The sequence below is a fragment of the Megalobrama amblycephala genome, linkage group LG7 (genome assembly GCF_018812025.1).
Source record: "Megalobrama amblycephala isolate DHTTF-2021 linkage group LG7, ASM1881202v1, whole genome shotgun sequence".
Classification (NCBI taxonomy): Eukaryota; Metazoa; Chordata; class Actinopteri; order Cypriniformes; family Xenocyprididae; genus Megalobrama; species Megalobrama amblycephala.
This window is the reverse complement of record NC_063050.1, coordinates 2,164,393-2,182,940: the sequence shown is the minus strand read 5'-3', so window position 1 is coordinate 2,182,940 and position 18,548 is coordinate 2,164,393. Positions and strand designations below refer to the sequence as shown.

The 18,548-nt window shown below is 34.8% G+C and overlaps 1 protein-coding gene across 2 annotated transcripts; it reads right to left on the bottom strand.

Annotated features, from left to right (window-relative positions):
* Window positions 1-3,540: 3,540 nt before the first annotated feature.
* Window positions 3,541-18,135, bottom strand: LOC125271028 (caspase b-like). 2 transcript variants are annotated; one of them, XM_048194963.1, is made up of 9 exons: window positions 18,059-18,092; window positions 17,460-17,591; window positions 12,333-12,606; window positions 11,910-12,055; window positions 6,310-6,465; window positions 5,135-5,384; window positions 4,885-5,010; window positions 4,657-4,763; window positions 3,541-4,242 (listed from the first exon to the last, which is right to left on the bottom strand). In XM_048194963.1, exons 3-9 carry the CDS (start codon window positions 12,595-12,597, stop codon window positions 4,135-4,137), a joined length of 1,158 nt encoding a protein of 385 aa, XP_048050920.1. In that variant the 5' UTR covers window positions 12,598-12,606; window positions 17,460-17,591; window positions 18,059-18,092; the 3' UTR covers window positions 3,541-4,134. The 2 variants fall into 2 exon arrangements, with proteins under 2 accessions (XP_048050920.1, XP_048050919.1); XM_048194962.1 differs by lacking the exon at window positions 17,460-17,591 and having other exon boundaries at window positions 18,059-18,135.
* Window positions 18,136-18,548: the final 413 nt, after the last annotated feature.

The window sequence follows — 18,548 nt, the reverse complement described above, 5'->3', positions numbered from 1 at the left end:
CATCTTCATTTGCCAAAACCAAGTATAAAGCATGTAGTACGCATAAATGTTTAACATTGTTAGCAAATGTTTTTAACTATGTATTTACATTTCTTTAGTGTCTTTGTTCCAACATAATGTAATAAAAAATAACAAAAAACAATACTGCCTCACAGATGATTATCTACCATGCTGTCACAGGCTGGAGTATCTGAGGTGTAGGTTTGTCTTCTGATTGGGGATCAGACTCTGGCTTAAACGTGAATGGCTGAACATCAGTGATAGGAATAACGGCGTTACTAACTTCAGTAATTGTAATCAAAACAATTACTTTTTTCCCCCGTTACCGTTACTGACCTGCAGAGTTTTTCTCTGGTGTGTGTGTTGGGGTGGGACACGTGCTAACTGATGACGATTGGTGTGTGAGTAGAGATGATAGACCTGCAATGCGTTTTCATCCCAGGCGATGAGAGTAATGAAGTGAGCGACGTCAGCCATTTTCTTGTCAGTTCTAGCCGAGCTGCCAAGGTGAATGACAGCAGGTAAAATTCCTCTCCGGTCATAGTGTCATAGAAAGTTGGTAGATATAACTATATTTTCCTTTAAAGTCAAATATAGCCCTGTAGAAATGTGTTTTATTTCATACTGAAGTGATAATGAGATCACAACTCGTCCACTTGGAATTTCTGTCTGACATTTTTTGTCAAAATTTAGTTATTCTCATATTCTTATTCTGTGACAACTTATTTACATTATGTGATGTTTCTTTTTTTTTAAGTTGTGTACATTTTGGGACTTTTTCTTAGAAAACAAAAAGGTTCTATCTACAAATGCTGTGTTCTCACCACTTCGTACGTATTTGAGTTGTTGCATAGTTTAAATAATTTAAATACTTTAAATGTGTGTGTGTATGTGTATATATATATATATATATATATATATATATATATATATATATATATATATATATATATATAATGTGCCAGTAAAACGTTTTTTTTTCAGTGTTCATTAAACTTTGTTAAACACCTTTGCTGAAGCATTGCAGTTTTCTTGCAGTTTTTTGTCTTAATATTGTAAAATTTAAGACATTAAGCCTTAAAGGTCAAATAGTAAATAATTTATTGATGGGGTCTTAATTACAACAATAAATGTTAGCATGTTATTTCAGCCATACTGATGCAATTTCACCTGTCCCTCTTTCTGTGGAATAAAGTCCTGCTCAGATGTTTTACAGCAGCTGCTTTCTGTCTAAACCAAAGGAAACTTAAACTTAAATGGTTCCTGCAATAAAGTGTTAAATTACCCATCAAATTCCTACCTAAATTTAACATCTGCACTGGACAAAAGATCTAGCACTGCCTTTTATCCTTAACTCATTCTAAAATATGAAATAAATGTCATATAGCATTAAACCTAACTTTCATGCATGTTCATGCGTGTCAACACACACTGTAACAAATTTCTGTAGTTTTCACAGCATTATTACTGTAAAATGAACACATCCTTACTGTAGAACCCTTATACAGCATGTTGCTGTAAAGCATCATGGTTAAGTTTCAATGGCGGGTAAATTCGACAGTAAATATATTTTTTACTGTGAATCACAATGAAGAAATTTTGAGCAGGACATTTTCAGCAGCAGAAACAGAGGAGATTCCACACTTTCTCTAGGATTTGACTTCAGCAAGCTAACTTTGCTCATATTTTGTAATGTATTTACCAAGGCTTCCTCATGTAAATTTACCTGTGTTTAGGAGTGTGCCAGGAAAGAGATGCAGAGAGCAGCACTATAAGCCATATCATTACAAAGTACAAATAAATTTGATAATTTTTTTTTTTTTTTATCTGTCAATACTTGATAATGTCATCAGTTTGGTGGAGTAACATTGTTGGATAAAAGTAAACTGGAACTCCGTGTACATATGGTAAAAAGGTTTTAATTTATTAACATTCAAAAGCTATTCTTTGAATTAATGTAATTAAATCATGGAAAGGATTTCCGCGTGATTAAATGGCTTTTGTTCAGCATTAAGCACTTTTGTTAGGCTAACTTAAATTGCATAGATTGGATCAACTTAAGTAAATGAGTTGGTCCAAAACATTGCAAATTAGTTGGGCTATTAAATTAAGCTGTGCCCAACCATAATAAATAAGTTGAATCAACCTTAATAAATTAAGTTGACCCAACGTAAGTACATTAAATTGGAATAACAGAATTGCATAATGCTGAAATAAAGCAACTTAATCATGTGGAAATCCTTTCCATTATTTTTTTATGTTCGTTCAAAGAGTTATTTTTTTGAGTGTACATATGCATGTGTGTTAGCAAAGTGTGCTAGCTGTTTCTCTTCGTTTTTCTAGCTACGGCATGATGAATCAAATATCAAAGTGGGCTGAAGTGACAGAAAATGCAGGAACCGGTAAGAATTTTAAACAGCATCATGTTTTTCTCAGCTTCTTTGCCGGGCAAACTACAGCAGCTATAGAATAGATGGTAGCCTTTTTAAGTGAATTTCCACATCGTGGAAGCATAATACGTTCATGCCATTGTACACAGTAACTATTGTGTTACTGTGTTTATTATTACAGTAATATTACAGAACAATAATAAACACAGTAACAAAATAGTTTCCTTGATTAAATTTACAGTAAGCATACTGTGGAATAGAACAAAGCAACTTGCTTGCTAATTTCTGCCAGCAAGTTACCATACATTTCACAGTGTTCTTCTTACAGTGCATCTTTACAACACAAATTTTGTTTTAAAACAAATTATAAGTAAACGGTTTGTGTTTCTTAAAAATTATTAGACATATAGGGCCTTATAATTCCAAGTGGAAAGTGTTTTTTAGAATTAGAAGGTTCTATCTGCGTTTGGCCCATTCCAAAAATCCCCATTTACAAACCTGAGAGGATTTGATATTGTACAGTTAGAACACATTTAGGGTCTCTGTCATTTTCATGTTTGAAAGAAACTTGTTCCTCATATAATTTTTGATAAATGTAATGCAAACTCTTTGAAGCTCAATATCAAAACTGCTCAGAACGCCGATAGAACCTTATAATTCAAGGTGACGGTTTCTTAAAGATCTGACTAACCTGAATTTCAGTAATATAAACCCAGCAGGAGATGTAGTCAAGGTGATGGTGGCATCAGTACCACATCACCACCTCCCCATCAAAACGACAGAAACATGAGTTAAGCTGATTGGCCGTCTGTAGCTCTTCATGTCCTTTCAGCACCAGAGTTGGTTTGCCTCTTCCCTTATGAGGTACATTTGTCATATTCTTAATCACTGCAGGTATATAGAGAACTGACACATGTCAAAGATGATATTTTTCTTTACAATAGCTCAGACATGCATTTTAGTCTGGGTCTAGGCTTAATCCTTGACTGTGAAACTGGTGGATGTGTTGGAGCCAAATGAACTTGGTTGTTAAATCTCTCTACAGTAATATTAGATTGAGTCTCATATTCAAAGTGAGTCAAACTCTTTCATTTTTAATTATTTTACAAATCAAGATGCAGACAAAAGAGGGCGAGGCAAGAGACAAAGGCATGGTAACAAATTAGAAAATCTTTATTGGTCACTTTTTTAAGTATAAAAGATTTATAAATGTTCTTAAAAGCAAGTGGAGTAAAAATGACCACTACAGTTCTCACTATTTTGTGGATTTGTATGGAAACTATCAATTTTATGCAATTTTAACTTGGTAATGAGGCAATAGCAAAGTAATATAAGATATACAAATGAAATTTCAACAAACTAGAAAGAGAAAAAGAGAAAGTGAAAAGAGAAAAATGCTTAACATTTATTAGAGCATGTGTCATAATAAAGAGAAAACAAATATTTTAGGAATTTGTCAAAAAAAAAAAAATGGTTTAAAACAAAAATTGTATCGTCATTTATTAGTCAAATAACAAACTGAAACAACTAAACAACCTTGATATTAGCTTGGATTTTTGCTGGCATTGTTTTTATATACTCAATAACAGAAACAATGCTTTTACCCACTCCAGATAATTCATTATTGAGACAAACTTGGGAAAGAGCACACAAGAGTGAATTATACCCAATCATATTTTTTAACACTCTGTTTTTGTTTAGATTCTAATTAGAGATCAAGAGTGATTTTGATTTAAGCTGGACATCAGAGTCCAGGAAACAGGTAGAAGTCCTTCGTAAGGGATGTTCTTTCAATACACGGCAAAAATTTTATGTCCTTGCTTCCGGGGTGTTTCGCCATGCCTGAGGTGACCTATGAAAAAAATTTCATATTGACATGTGACAAGAAGCAAACCCCTGTAGTCATTTTAGCTGAGCAATGCACTAAACAAACAGAAGACACAGAGGTCTGGTTTCACAGACAGAGCTTAGCCTAAACCAGGATTATGCCTTAGTTCAATTACGATATCTAAGAAGCTTTTATAAACGTACCTCAGAAAAAAAAAAAAAAAAACATTACTGGTGTGCATCTTGAGAAAAACAATTGTTCTGACATATTTTAAGATATGTCAGTGCAAGTTGATTTCAGTTAAAACAGCTCAAACATGCATTTTAGTCTAGGATTAACTTAAGCCTTGTCTGTGAAACTGAAACTTTGTATCTTGGCTAAAATAAAAGAAAACCAATTTTTTTTTTTTTTTTTTTTTAAGAGATTTTCTTCATTCACCTTCCCAAACAACTCCATAATGTGAGAGTCTTGAGCCCATTTACAGAACACCTCCACGATGTACATGATAAAAAAACTTCCAGATTCAATACGCCATGCTTTGGTATCTGTGGAGATAATTCATGGTTATACAATAAGTTCACAAAGAAGCCTTTGACAATATTCTCATTACAGAAGAAACATGAACAGCTCCTGAACAGAACAAATCTTTAAGACTTGAGCACTTACCAGGGAGGGTGGACATGAAACAGGCAAAGTCTTTCTCTTTGTGCACCCAGGCGTCTGAGTCAAATGAGCTGTCATCAGCATAAGTGCCACGTGTGCTGTCACTCATTTTCACGCCTCCTGGGTCACCTGAACACAGAAACAGTTCACAATATGGATGACAAAATTACTGTAAATCCAGAGGAAAGGTAAAGATAATGCTGACAAATTACAAAGAGAAACAGCAATATGAGTGTTATCAGTCGTGTCGCACCTCCTCTGCAGGCTTGGATCAGAATAACCTTTGGTTTGTCAATCAGAGCAGGACAATTCACTGAGTTCAGACGGGTGAAGATTTTGTCAACAAAGAAGTAATCATCGGGGCCAGTATAACTGACACCTGCACCTGCAATGACATCTCTATTATAAATTCTGTTCCCGTGAGACATTATAACCACGAAGGTGCTGTCCGAGTCTTTATGGTCAGGAAGTGCAGCGAAGTTCTCGACAGCATCCTCTATTTCCTGTGAAAAAAATGTTTTTTATTAAATAGATAAAGAATAGAAAACACCATAAATCATGGATAGAAGAAATTCATAGGATAATTAACCTTTGTGTGGTGTTGAAAACCCTATAACACTTGTGATGTTCATACGCCCTCTCATTCTGGCGTAATAATCAAGGAACTTTGCTCTCGTACCATGGGTACAGCAGGTGCAGTGATATTACGCAGTGCCTGTGATTCCCTGCTTGCACAGGGAGCGTGTCTTGCAACCATGGAGACATTTGTGAGAGACGCTGCGTAATATCATTGCACCTGCTGCACTTGATTAATACGCCGGAATGAGAGTATAGTTTCTAGCCATATTGGCCTAGAAAATCTAGGAAAAGTCTTAATACACAATGTAACTACAGAAGAGTCAAGTTTTAAATAGGAAAAATATCGAAACTCTGGTCATTTTTGAGCAAGATGCTAACGGTCTAATCAGATTCAATGAACTATGCTAAGCTATGCTAAAAGTGGTACCGCCAGACCCGGAGATCGGCTGAATTGATTCGAAAACGGTAAAACTCAACTGTTTAACTCTAGGGGAGTTGGACAATTTGCCTATTTTTTTAAAAAGTGTTCCTTTAAATATGCAATTTTGGTGATCAAAGAGTTTTAAGGGATAAAATTATTGACTACAGGGGGACTTTTATATGGACAAAATTATCCACAAATAACTTTTTTTTTTCACTCAGAAACTGAGGTACGTAAGCTCAGATAAGTGAGGTTCTAAAAAGAAATATAAAACCTGTCGTAACTGAAAGAAATCAAATTGCCAGAAAGATTTAATCCAATATTTGTTGGAATCCAGTATGGTGATAACGTAGCATATGAGAGATTTATGAGGTCTTCTTGCTTTATACAGACAATATTGGTTTCACGAGGCCGGATGTTTTACGCACTTTTCCAGAGAGATTTGTGTGTTTCTCAACTCTGTAACCCAAAGCTTTCAGCAGCCACTCCATGTTCTCCTCGTCTCTCTCTGCTCCATCCCTCTTGTGTGTGTTGGTGATCAGCAGGGCTAAACCTTTCCTCTGAGACTTGTTCTTTTTATAAACCTATGAGAAAACATCAACAGTATGCAGAATTAAAGCACAAGCAACAGTATCAGTGTCTAGATCAGTGTTTCCTAACCGTGTTCCTGGAGCCGGAGGTTCGAGTCCCGCTCGGATCAGATGAGTAGGATTTATGTTTCTTCAATCTTATGTTTGGGAGCAATTTAGCAAGAAAGTGCACTGATTAAAGGATTAGTCCACTTTTAAATAAACTTTTCCTGATAATTTACTCACCCCCATGTCATCCAAGATGTCCATGTCTTTCTTTTTCAATGGGCACCAAACAGTTGAAGGTCAAAATTAGTTTCACTGCAGCTTCAAATTGTTCTACGCGATCCAAGACAATAAATAATGGTCTTATCTAGTGAAACCATCGCTCATTTTCAAATTTTTTTTTTTTTTTTTAAATTTATACATTTTAACCAGAACTGCTCATCTTGAACTAGCTCTCTTCTTCTTCTTCTCTATTAGAATTAAAGCAGTGTAGACACTGCTAAGCGTAATACTGCCCTCCACAGGTCAAAGTTTGAACTAATTGTTATATACTATTGAACTAGCATATTGTATATGACAATTAGTTCAAACTTTGACCTGTGGAGGGCAGTAATACACTTAGCAGCATCTACACTGCTGAAATTCTAATAGAGAAGAAGAGAGATAGTTCAAGATGAGCATTTATGGTTAAAACTTATATAATTTTTTTTTTTTTTAGAAAATGAGTGATTGTTTCTCTAGATAAGACCATTATTTCTCGTCTGGGATCGTTTTGAACAATTTGAAGCTGCAGTGAAACTAATTTTGACCTTCAACTGTTTGGTGCCTATTAAAGTCTACTATATGGAGAAAAATCCTGGAATGTTTTCATCAAAAACTTTAATTTCTTTTCGACTGAAGAAAGAAAGACATGGACATCTTGGATGACATGGGGGTGAGTAAATTACCAGGAGTTTATTTAAAAGTGGATTAATCCTTTAAGTTGTTTCAAGGCAAGTAGAAAGAACTATTGCAATCTTTTTTTAATACATGGGGAAATATGCTTTTGTTTCATGTAGTTACAGGGTAAATATGACATTACGGGCCGTAAATTAAAGCGGTGCTTGGTACACTCTTGTTTCATGTAGTTACAGGGTAAGTAATAAAAAAAAAAAAAAAAAACTTTTATTTGAAAAACAACTTATTTCAAAACAGATTTAAAGTTATAACACTTTTTATTCGTTTCTCTTGCTTGGCTTCCTCCTCCTCTTGTTCCTCTTCTTCCTTTTCTTTCTTTCCACTGATGAATCTTAAGAGGGAGTCCAATGTCATTCCAATGTTGAATGCCATCAGTTGTTTTTTACTTTATTTATTTTTTTTATTAATGCTCACAACAAAATACACAGAATAACAGATAATGATAATGAGAAACAAACAAGACAGAATAACAGAGACGGCAGTTATCGCGCGAGTTTCACACAAATCTCCCGCGAGAACATCATGAAAGATTCACGTTGCTCATTTCAATGTGCTTCGTTGAACGCAAAGTCGACTCTCATGCAGGCGCTGGTGACAGAACAGCAATGAGATTCCTTCTTAAGATTCATCAGCTGAGAAACAAGAGCAGGAGGAAGCCAAGCGAGAAACAACAACAACCAAAAAATGGACAAAACTTGTTACTTTCTGTCAGGAATTTAGAATTTGAAATGAAAAGTTGATTTTAAAATAAATAAGTAAATGAATAAGTGTTGTAGACCTGTTTTTAATAAAGTTGTTTTTCAAATAAAGGTTTTGGAGTCAGTGATATCAGATTGTTTGTTTTTTTTATTTACATATATTTTTTTATTATTTACCCTGTAACTACATGAAATAAGAGGGTAACAAGCACCACTTTAATTTATGGCCCGTAATGTCATATTTACCCTGTAACTACATGAAACAAAATCATATTTCCCCATGTATTAAAAAAGATTGCAATAGTTCTTTCTACTTGCCTTGAAACAACTTAATCAGTGCACTTTCTCGCTAAATTGCTCCCAAATGTAAGATTGTTGTCTATCATAACAGTATAAATACCCCTTAGTTCTAAAATACTTACAGTATAAATAATTTGTTATTTTCCTGGTTGTTACCCCTTTATTCCCAAGACTTTACATATTGTTCCCCTATACTTATACGTACTTACTTTATAGGTACACTATAATTATCGAAAGTAATGCTGTAAATTTGTTGTAATTACACAGTACTTTCTGGGCTGTAAGCTAAAGCGTTACCAGAAAAATCATTATATAAAACATAAGTTTAAAAACACAATGATCTGACTTGTGCTACTTGGTTATTAAAACTCTTTTTGTTAATATCTCTGATATTCATTTTCCCACATACATTTTTATGTTTCTCAGTTTTACTGTTAAGATTTCAGAATCTTTTAAGGGTTTGGAAACACTGATCCACATCAGATATCATTCATAAAACATTATATAAAGCCAGAAAAGTTTAAATCAGAAAACAGTTTAAGATTAATGGGGTGTCAAACCCTGCTTCTGGAGGGCCACAGTCCATCAGCGTTCAGCTCCAACACACCTATCTGAATCCTTCAGGTCATCCTGAACACTTGGATGGAGTTAAACTCTGCAGCACGGCGGCCCAAGAAAAGTAGGACTGGGAGTCCCCGAATGCAGATATTACTGCTATATCAGAAATGTGGTTGAAGAAGACCCTCTCAGATAATGATATTGCCATTGATGGTTACAATATATTTTGTGTAGATAGAAAGAGCAAAGGAGGGGGTGTTGTTATATATGTAAATTGTAAATTAAATGCCACTTTGATAGAGTCTACGACTGTTCCTAAGTGTTTTGAAATGCTGGCTATTGATTTAACGTTAGGAAATACCAAATTAACTGTTGCCTGTTGTTATAGACCCCCTTCAGCTAATAAGGAAACTTTATCCATACTTTCAACTGCACTTGCAGATATTGTACAGCAGAAAGAAATTATCTTGCTTGGCGATTTGAACTGGAATTGGTTGACAGATGTATCGAAGTATTTTAAAGATTACTGTGATTCTGTGAATTTAACTCAAGTAATACATGTTCCCACCCGTAAAGGACTCAAAAAAGTCAACTTTAATAGATTTGATTTTAACTAATAACCCAGATAAATGCACACACATAGGTATTTTCCCAAATGATATAAGTGACCATTGTGTTGTTGGTATGATTAGAAATTGCAAACTTAAAAAGGCAGTACCACAAATTGTGGTGAAAAGGTATTTTAAATTATTCGATCGGCAAGCTTTTATCCATGATATTTTTAATTTTGATTGGAAAAAGGTTCGTTTAATTCCTGACGTTGAATTGGCGTGGTCATATTTTAAAGATTCATTCATGGGTATTTTAAATAAACATGCACCCTTGAGAAAGTTCAAAGTAAAGGGGAGGAACAATCCCTGGTTCTCTGATGTATTATCCACACGTTTGCATGAACGGGACTTGGCCTAGGCAAAGGCAAGGAAATCTGGGCAAGAATTTTAGGGCTAATTTTAGATATTTAAGAAATAAATGTACTACACAAATACGCAAAGTTAAGTCAAATTTTAATGAAACAACAAGAAATTTATAAAACCCAGCTAAATTTTTGGAAAACTATAAATTCTATGAAAACAGTACAAAACTCTTCATTTTCTGTACTTCCTAAATTTATAAATGTGAATAATGTACAAATTACCGATAAAAAAGATATATAGTTGATTTAATAATTATTTAATTAATAATTAATAATTATTTAATAATCACTTTGCCTCCGCCAGACTCCTTTTTAAGTCAGAGCAAAAACATCTTTCATCTCCAGGGTTTTTTCACCCAAATGTCTGGGGCCCGAACCTCTTTACTTTTGAGCCAGTTTCAAGGGAGAAGGTTTTATTCGCGTTACGAAATATAAATTATAAAAAATCAGCTGGTCCTGATGGGCTTGACCCTTTCCGCCTGAAACTTGTGGCTAATATTATTGTTGAACCAATAACTTACATTTTTAATTTATCCTTAAAACAAAACATTATTCCTCGATCGTGGAAAACAACATATGTAACACCACTTTTTAAAAATGTGGATCCTCAAAACTCTCAGTATTGGCCAAAATTTTTGAGTCATTGGTTAGTGATCAGTTAAAGGACTTTTTAACAGTAAATAATATTCCTTCTCAATCAGGTTTCAGGAAAGGGTATAGCACCATCACAGCAGCCATAAAGGTAGTTGATGATATTGTTAGTGCTATTGATTATAAAGAATCTTGTGCAGCATTATTTATTGATCTCTCAAAAGCTTTTGATACGGTTGATCACACCATTTTGTTAAAATGTCTGTCTAAAATTGGGATGTCTGATAATGTTATTGAATGGTTTAAAAATTATCTGTCTAGTAGATATCAGCATGTTACTTGTGAGGGCATTATGTCAAAGGAGACGGAACTAATAGTTGGAGTCCCTCAAGGTTCCATATTAGGGCCTTTGTTGTTTACAATCTACATAAATGATTTTTGTACAAATGTAGATGCAGCTGTACATCTCTATGCAGATGATACCATTAAATACAGTTCTGCTTTCACAGTTCTACAAAACAATTTACTTAAATTGAAATTGGTACTTAATTCTAAAAAGACAAAATTTATGTTATTCACTCAGTCCAGCAATTTACAGGATTTGCCTCAAATTATCACTCTATATGACCAGAAAATTGAAAGAGTGTCATGTTATAATTATCTGGGTTTTTTATTAGATGAAAAGCTCACATTTAAACCCCATGTAGATAACCTAGTAAAAAAAGCTGAGAGTTAAACTGGGTTTTTATTATAGAAATAAGGCTTGTTTTAATTTAAAAGTAAGAAAGGAACTTGTTGCTGCTACATTTTTATCTGTTATAGACTATGGAGATATTCTGTACATGCATGCAGCAAAGTCTGTTTTATGTTCACTAGATTCTATTTACCATTCTGCTTTACGCTTTGTTACTAAAGCCGAGTATTCTACACATCATTGTACTTTGTACAGTTTATCAGGTTGGACTCCACTCTCAATTCGTAGACAGCATCGCTGGCTTATTTTTATTTATAAGGCAGTGATAGGACTGTTGCAAGTTGAAGCTAGGCACTATTATACCACTTAATGATTTTAAATTATATGTCACAGAAACCTTCAACTATAAGTGTGATTGTATATAGGCTGCTCTTCTGTTTTGTTTTCTGCCTGTCCTGGTTATGATATTGTGTTATATTTTGTTTGTTGTTGTATTTACCTTTTGTCCTTGTTAGGTGTTGTTGTATGCCTTATGGGGTGCTGATACATTTTTTTAAGTGCTGCCTTTCTTGACCAGGGATCATTTGAAAAAGAGACTATAGTCTCAATATGACTTCCCCTGGTTAAATAAAGGAATAATAATGTATTGTTTTATACAAAAGTTAATTGAAAAGATACTTGCGTCATCTCTATTCTCTCTAAGAATTTTTTCCTTAGACTGGGTGCAGGGAATAATCCTGTCTGGTCTCTTCCAATTGGACTGGATGGGCTGCAGCTGACGCACAGAAACGGGAGCATTACTTCCGTCCACCTGATCAGGCTGCTGAACTGAAGCCAGGAAAACACATCAAAATATATCAACAGCATGTAGAACAAAGAACATTCGTTATTACTGTTTAATATGCCATCTTGTAACATAGTTTGCAACTAGTTTACAAATTAAATTCTACAGTCTTGAGACTTTCATGGCTCTGCTCACACAAATCTTAACACAACTTTACCATTTCATGTATATCTCTCTTTATTATTCAAAAGGATGACTACTGTACTTCAGAGTGCTACACTAATACAGAATTTTAAACTAGTATAAATTATTATTCTTCACCTTCCTGAAGTTTCCTCTCAAGTTTGCTTGCGAGATCATTTTGTTTCATGTCGCGCAGCACTTTGACTGCAATATTCACAGCCTCATCAGTGTACTGCTGTACCATGAGATTCGCAACTGTTTGACGATTAGCATTCTCAAGCCTTGCTTCAGGAATAGGCTCGATGCGATCTGTAGGATTCTCCAGGTGCCAGGTGAATTCTGTGAAATCATCACTCTTAAGATTCTGTAGAGTCTCAAAAATCACTTTTTTAGTGGCAGCCATTTTGTGTCACTAGGAGAAAAAGGACAAACTATTGTTCACTAATTGTGCTCTTCAAGTAGTTAACACATAATAAACACAACCATTCATAATAGTTCCTGTTGCAATTACACTCCACATGTGTTTAACTCAGAAAAGCAGGAATTCAAGCATATAAATGGAGATTAGGTGAGTTCTGACTTGTAAATTACTAGTGAAAAGATGTTTAGGGAGGATCATGTCACAGATTGACCTCTTGGATCACTACAAAGAATACAAAGTTTTAAAATCTGCATGATTTGCAATGTTGTTTGAAAGGGCTTTATTTTAAAATACGAATATCCTTTTAATATTTGTTCTGGATTCAAAATATTTTTTCATGTTTAAAATCAAGTGTGTGACCACACATCTACTATCAGTCATTTACTGTACATTAAGTATCCACTGAATGCACTGCTGCATACAAGAGAAGACTGAGTCAGTTTAACCAATCAGAAAGAGGTACAGGGGAAATTCCTCCACTAATTCAACACCATTTAATAGGCGTCACAGTCACCAGCACGGCACTACGTCTCCCAGCATCCCTCCTGTTCATCACCTGCACACGATCATCAATCACCCGCACCTGAAGACCATCACCATCATTACCACTCATCAGCACTCCCTTCATAAGCAATCACGATCCTCACCACAGGGTCTGGTCTTGCATGTTCCTTGTGTTGTGTGCGTGTTACCTGTTCCTGTATTTTCTCCTGTTATAATAATATATATATATATATATATATATATATATATATAATTTTTTCTTCGTTGTGTGTTCCTGCGCAAGCAGCGTGTTACAGTAGGCCTATGAATACAAATATGCCGTGATGTTGGCTGGATCAATCTTAGCACAAGTATATATATATATATATATATATATATATATATATATATATATATTATATATATTATTTTAATAAAAAATAGCATAAATATTAATATCACCCAGCTTCGATACTGACTTCTAAAGGCACTTTGTGTGATTCAGTGATTCTATCTGCAACTATGACAAAATGTCTTTAATAGTTTATTTGTTGGATCTGAATTGTTTTCTATCTGCAAATACTGATATGCACTTAATTGATTAATCAGAATAGGGTAATTATTGTGATTAAAATTATTATTTTTTGGTTACTCAGTGTTTTTAGCCCCGATTTTGGCTCGCCGACAGGTTTTGAGAAATCGCAGACAAATGCTCGAAATCACAGGCAAATCGGTGCTCGTTCACGTGAGTGACAATCACGCAGTGTGAATGAGCAAAAACGCATGCTAAATATCTGGACCTGCCAGCGATTCAAAATCCTGTTGTGTGAAAAGTGTTCTGACTGAAAACTACATCGGCGATGACTGACAGCCAATGAGAGAGCAAGATACAGAGCAGCGGGGAGTTCGGGGAGGAGTTATAGACCAAAATATCAGCAAGCATGGCTTCGTTTCAGAAAAAGGCTTCTTCTCAGTCTATTTGGACCCAAGAAATGGAAGAAAAATTAGTAGAAATTTGGTAGGAGCACCCGTGTCTGTTTGATGTTTCATCTGAGCTGTACCAGTCTCACATGAGAACTCCGGACGCGGATATTGCGTTGTTTCCTTGTCACATCTCGCGTGTGTTTGGTTGTGAAATGTAATTTGCGCACCAGACAGAGTTGTCGGCGATTCTTCCTATTATAAAGTCATGCAGTGTGAAACCTTCTGTCGCCGATCCATCATGCAGTGTGAACACAGCAGCGACCGAATGCTGGCCAAGATAGTCATGCAGTGTGAAAAGAACAGTGACCCGACTACTTTGAAAATCGTGCAGTCTGAACTTGGCTTTAGAAGACCTCGATGTTGCAATAGAAACTATTGCCTCTGTCTTTTCCAGCACATTAGGCACAGTTGCTCCTTTGCGCTTAAAGAAGATTAAGGAAACTAATCCAACGCTGTGGTACAACAAGCACACTCTGGCCCTTAAGAGAACTGCCAGAAAAATGGAGCGCAGCTGGAAGAAAACAAAACTAGAAGTTTTTTTTTTGCATTTCGTGGAGAGAGAGAACGATTGAGTACAGAAAGGCCTTAAAAAATGCTAGATCTACTTATTTTTCAAATCTCTTTGAAGAAAACAAACACAACTCTAGGTATTTATTTGATACAGTGGCTAAATTAACGAGAAATAGATCTTCAACTTCTGATGTCTCCAAACAGCACATCAGTAATGATCAGTAATGAACTTCTTTACTTGCAAGATTGACAATATTAGAGAGAAAATTATAACCATGCAACCGTCTACTACAGTATCGCGTCAGACAGTGCACTGTACTATCCCTGAGGAAAAATTCAATTCATTCATTGCTATAGGAGAGGAAGAATTCTCTAAACTTATTAAATCATCAAAATCAACAACATGTATGTTAGACCCTATGTCGACTAAGCTATTGAAAGAGATGCTTCCAGAGGTCATAGATCCTCTTCTTAATATCATTAATTCATCTTTATCACTACGATACGTACCGAAAACTTTTAAGCTGCTTTTGACACTATTGACCACAATATTCTTTTGAATAGACTTGAAAATGATGTTGGCATTAGTGGAATTGCACTGTCATGGTTCAAATCTTACTTATCTGACTGTTATCAGTTTGTAGTATTAAACGAAGAGATGTCATATGGAGTACCGCAAGGCTCATTACTAGGACCGTTGCTTTTCACTCTGTACATGCTACCCTTGGGAGATATCATTAGGAAGCATGGCGTTAGTTTTCATTGTTACGCTGACGATACTCAGCTCTATATTTCTTCGCGCCCTGACAAAACTTTCCAATTCACAAAATTAATGGAATGCATAGCCAACATAAAAAATTGGATGACCAGTAATTTCCTAATGTCTATAATCTCAAGTCTGTCTTGATTGTAATAATGATTGTTGTTTATTGTTATTATTTTTTTTATTGTACAGTGTCCTTGAATGTCATGTAAGGTGCCTATAAATAATGTATAATAATAATAATTATAACATATTATTCAATATATGAAAAGCAATTCCTTGTGTATTAGTATATTTTAATATATTTACACAATACATTATCCTGTATATTTTCAAATATACTGTTATATCATTTAATACATACAGGGCCGCGGGAAGTAATTTTGAACAGGGGGTGCTGTGAATTTTTTTTTTTTTTTGACAAAAAACCTATGAGCCTATAGGCCTATTTAAAATACATTTTAAAAATAAATACATTGAGATTTACTACTTTATTGTCATATACACTTCAGTGCACAGCCAGCCAGGGTCTGAAACACACAGACATCAGTTCTCAGATATGCGCAATGCGCTATTAATCTGAAGCAGAAGCAGAATCAGAAATAATAGTTTAATAATCGAAAGAAAACGAAATAATTACTTTCATTACAATTTCAGATAGCCTATACATGCAACTTATTTAGATACAACAAATAATATTACAACAAAATATAATATTAATCAAACTTCACAATAACGCTAAAACAATGCAGTCGATTTGGTCAGCTGGCTTGAGTCACTGCACGTTTATGTCACACGCAACTCTATTAACTCCAAAATCTTTTTACGCACACCACAAGGAAATAATCTCTGACTATTTAAGCAATTTGTTTATTGAACAATTCTCCACATCCATTACGCAAAGAACACACGCACAGTATAAAGCTTTCTGTCTCCATCTCCAACCTTTTTACACAAACCACAAGGAAATAATCTCCGACTATTTAAACGTTATTTAACAGTTCTCCACAACCATTACGCAAAGAACACACGAACGAAATAATACTCTCCATCTCCATCCCCACCACCTTACAAAAATACTATTTCTGTGACATATTTTCTCCTCGTTTCTGTCATTAAACTATGTAAACTTACTAGTCAGCTGCTGCCAAAGATGGATGTATTCTGCATGGAACGAGCGGGAAACCTCTTTACTCGGCGACCAAACATGCCTGCCTGACGTTGACAACGTAACTTCCGAACCTGTGTTGATTAGGCCTCAAAATATGAAATTAAAATCCAAAATATAAGTAATAGCCTACGTGTGTCAAAATCATTTTCTAAAATATTCATAAGGAATTTATAAATTGTGCAAAATATTTTAATAGGCCTACATTTTTTTTAAAAATCTCCCTCTCGTCACTAGGGGGTGCTGCAGCACCCCCAGCACCCCCACTTCCCGCGGCCGTGTACATTGATCATTCATAGGGAAATTTGTAATAAAGCCACTTTGTGTGGTTTTTGTCTGTTCAGTAATGTTATCTGCAACAGTGACAAAATGTTATATATTATCTGAAAATATTATGCACTTAATTGTGATTTATTAATCAGAATGTCATGTAATCATTAAAAAAATAATTGATGACTCAGTATAATTCTATCTATCTATAATATTTAAATACTTATAAATAATAATAATACCACTTAACCATTGTATCTTTATGGTGTAAGGGTGGTTTTCTTCACGTTAGAGGAACATGTTTTAAAAGGTATTGTTCCTCAACGTTCTTTCAAGTTTCGGCTTTGAGTTTCCTTTTTTAATATCAAGCACATTCCGCTCTTTACCTTCTCATACTTATAATACACCCAGTCCCGCCCACTAAAAGTTTAGGGACAGCACTTGTTGTGTTAATTCTAACACATTCATTGAGTTGGTTAGCATATAAACACATTTATAGATCATAAATGCGGCAAAAGCGAAAGTATCCGATGTTTCGAAATGCCTCTTGGTATACAGCAGAGCGCCAGTTTCATTAAAAGCTATGTTTCAGTCCAGTCAGTATATTTTACATAGCCTACTTTTAAATTTTCGCTGCTATTAAAAAATCTTTCTTTTCGCCCTTACCACACACAAGCTGCAGAGCTGCTTGAATCTGAGTGCGGGAGCTCTAGGTTTTAGAAACCTCAGTTGTTTGTTGATTGTTGTCGTCACACTCGCGAACAGCACTGAACTCGCACTTTGGCAGGTAGCCTACAACTTGAAATATAATATTATTATAACATGTTCATCTGTTTCGATAGGCTCTGCCACAAAAGATTTGTTGAGCTCTAGTGATTCGAATTTTTTTTTATCGATAATTTGTTGGTAAGGGTGAGAACCCTGGCGAGTTATTGTCAAAGAGTCAAGAGTGGCTCTCGAGGTATGTTCCAGACCTCCTCTAATCCTTTAACATGGACACGGAAAAGAAGGGAAAAGACGCTCCGCATACGCACTGCAAACGGAGTGCAAAACAGACGTAAATCAGGCGTAATTGTTGCAGACTTGCAATACTTCCGATAGACAGAATTTTTTTAAGGCGTTCAGAACAAACGATGTCAAACAAACAAAGTAAACAAAGTAAACAAAGAACAAAGAACAAAGTAAAATCAAAACTCCATAAACTAATATCAAAAAGGCTATTGAAAGAATTTGTTAAAGTGAATTATGTAAGACACTCTACTTACGTCTCTGGTTGAACAAAAGTCTGCACTTCCTTGTAGCCTACTTAATTCGTTTGGGGGTTTCGCTTTCACTAATTGTGTAAGAAAAACTGGTCAAATTCAGTTGGATTGAGCTACAAAAACAAATAAATTACAAAAACAGAGAAATAAGCTTAATGCAATTAAATTAGCCTAAAATATATAAATAAGTAAAATATCAAAGTTAAATCTAAGTGTTTTATGTAAATCTAAACCTTCCATTTTGTTATGTAAATGTTAAATCTAAATGTTTTATGTAAATCTTAAATCCAAATTCTACATATAAATGTAAATGTTAAATCTAAATGTTTTATGTGTGACTGTGTGTTATGAAATAATTCAGGCTGAGATCAGGTGGATGGTCACTCAAAGTTTCTTTACTGGGCCTGAGGGTGTTTTCACACCTATGGATTGCTTGTTTTGTTCCGAAACAGGGATAAAATTTGTTACAATGTTGTATTTTCTTGTTGGTTCG

Bases quoted from the DNA above. Each gene is read 5' to 3' on its own strand.
- LOC125271028 (XM_048194962.1), bottom strand. From the start codon at position 12,597: ATGGCTGCCACTAAAAAAGTGATTTTTGAGACTCTACAGAATCTTAAG. The intron at 5,385-6,309 runs GTGCGTAAAACA...TTTTTTTCACAG, and splicing joins ACACAAATCTCTCTGGAAAA to GAAATAGAGGATGCTGTCGA. The intron at 4,243-4,656 runs GTGAATGAAGAA...TTTTTTTCATAG, and splicing joins TTATGGAGTTGTTTGGGAAG to GTCACCTCAGGCATGGCGAA.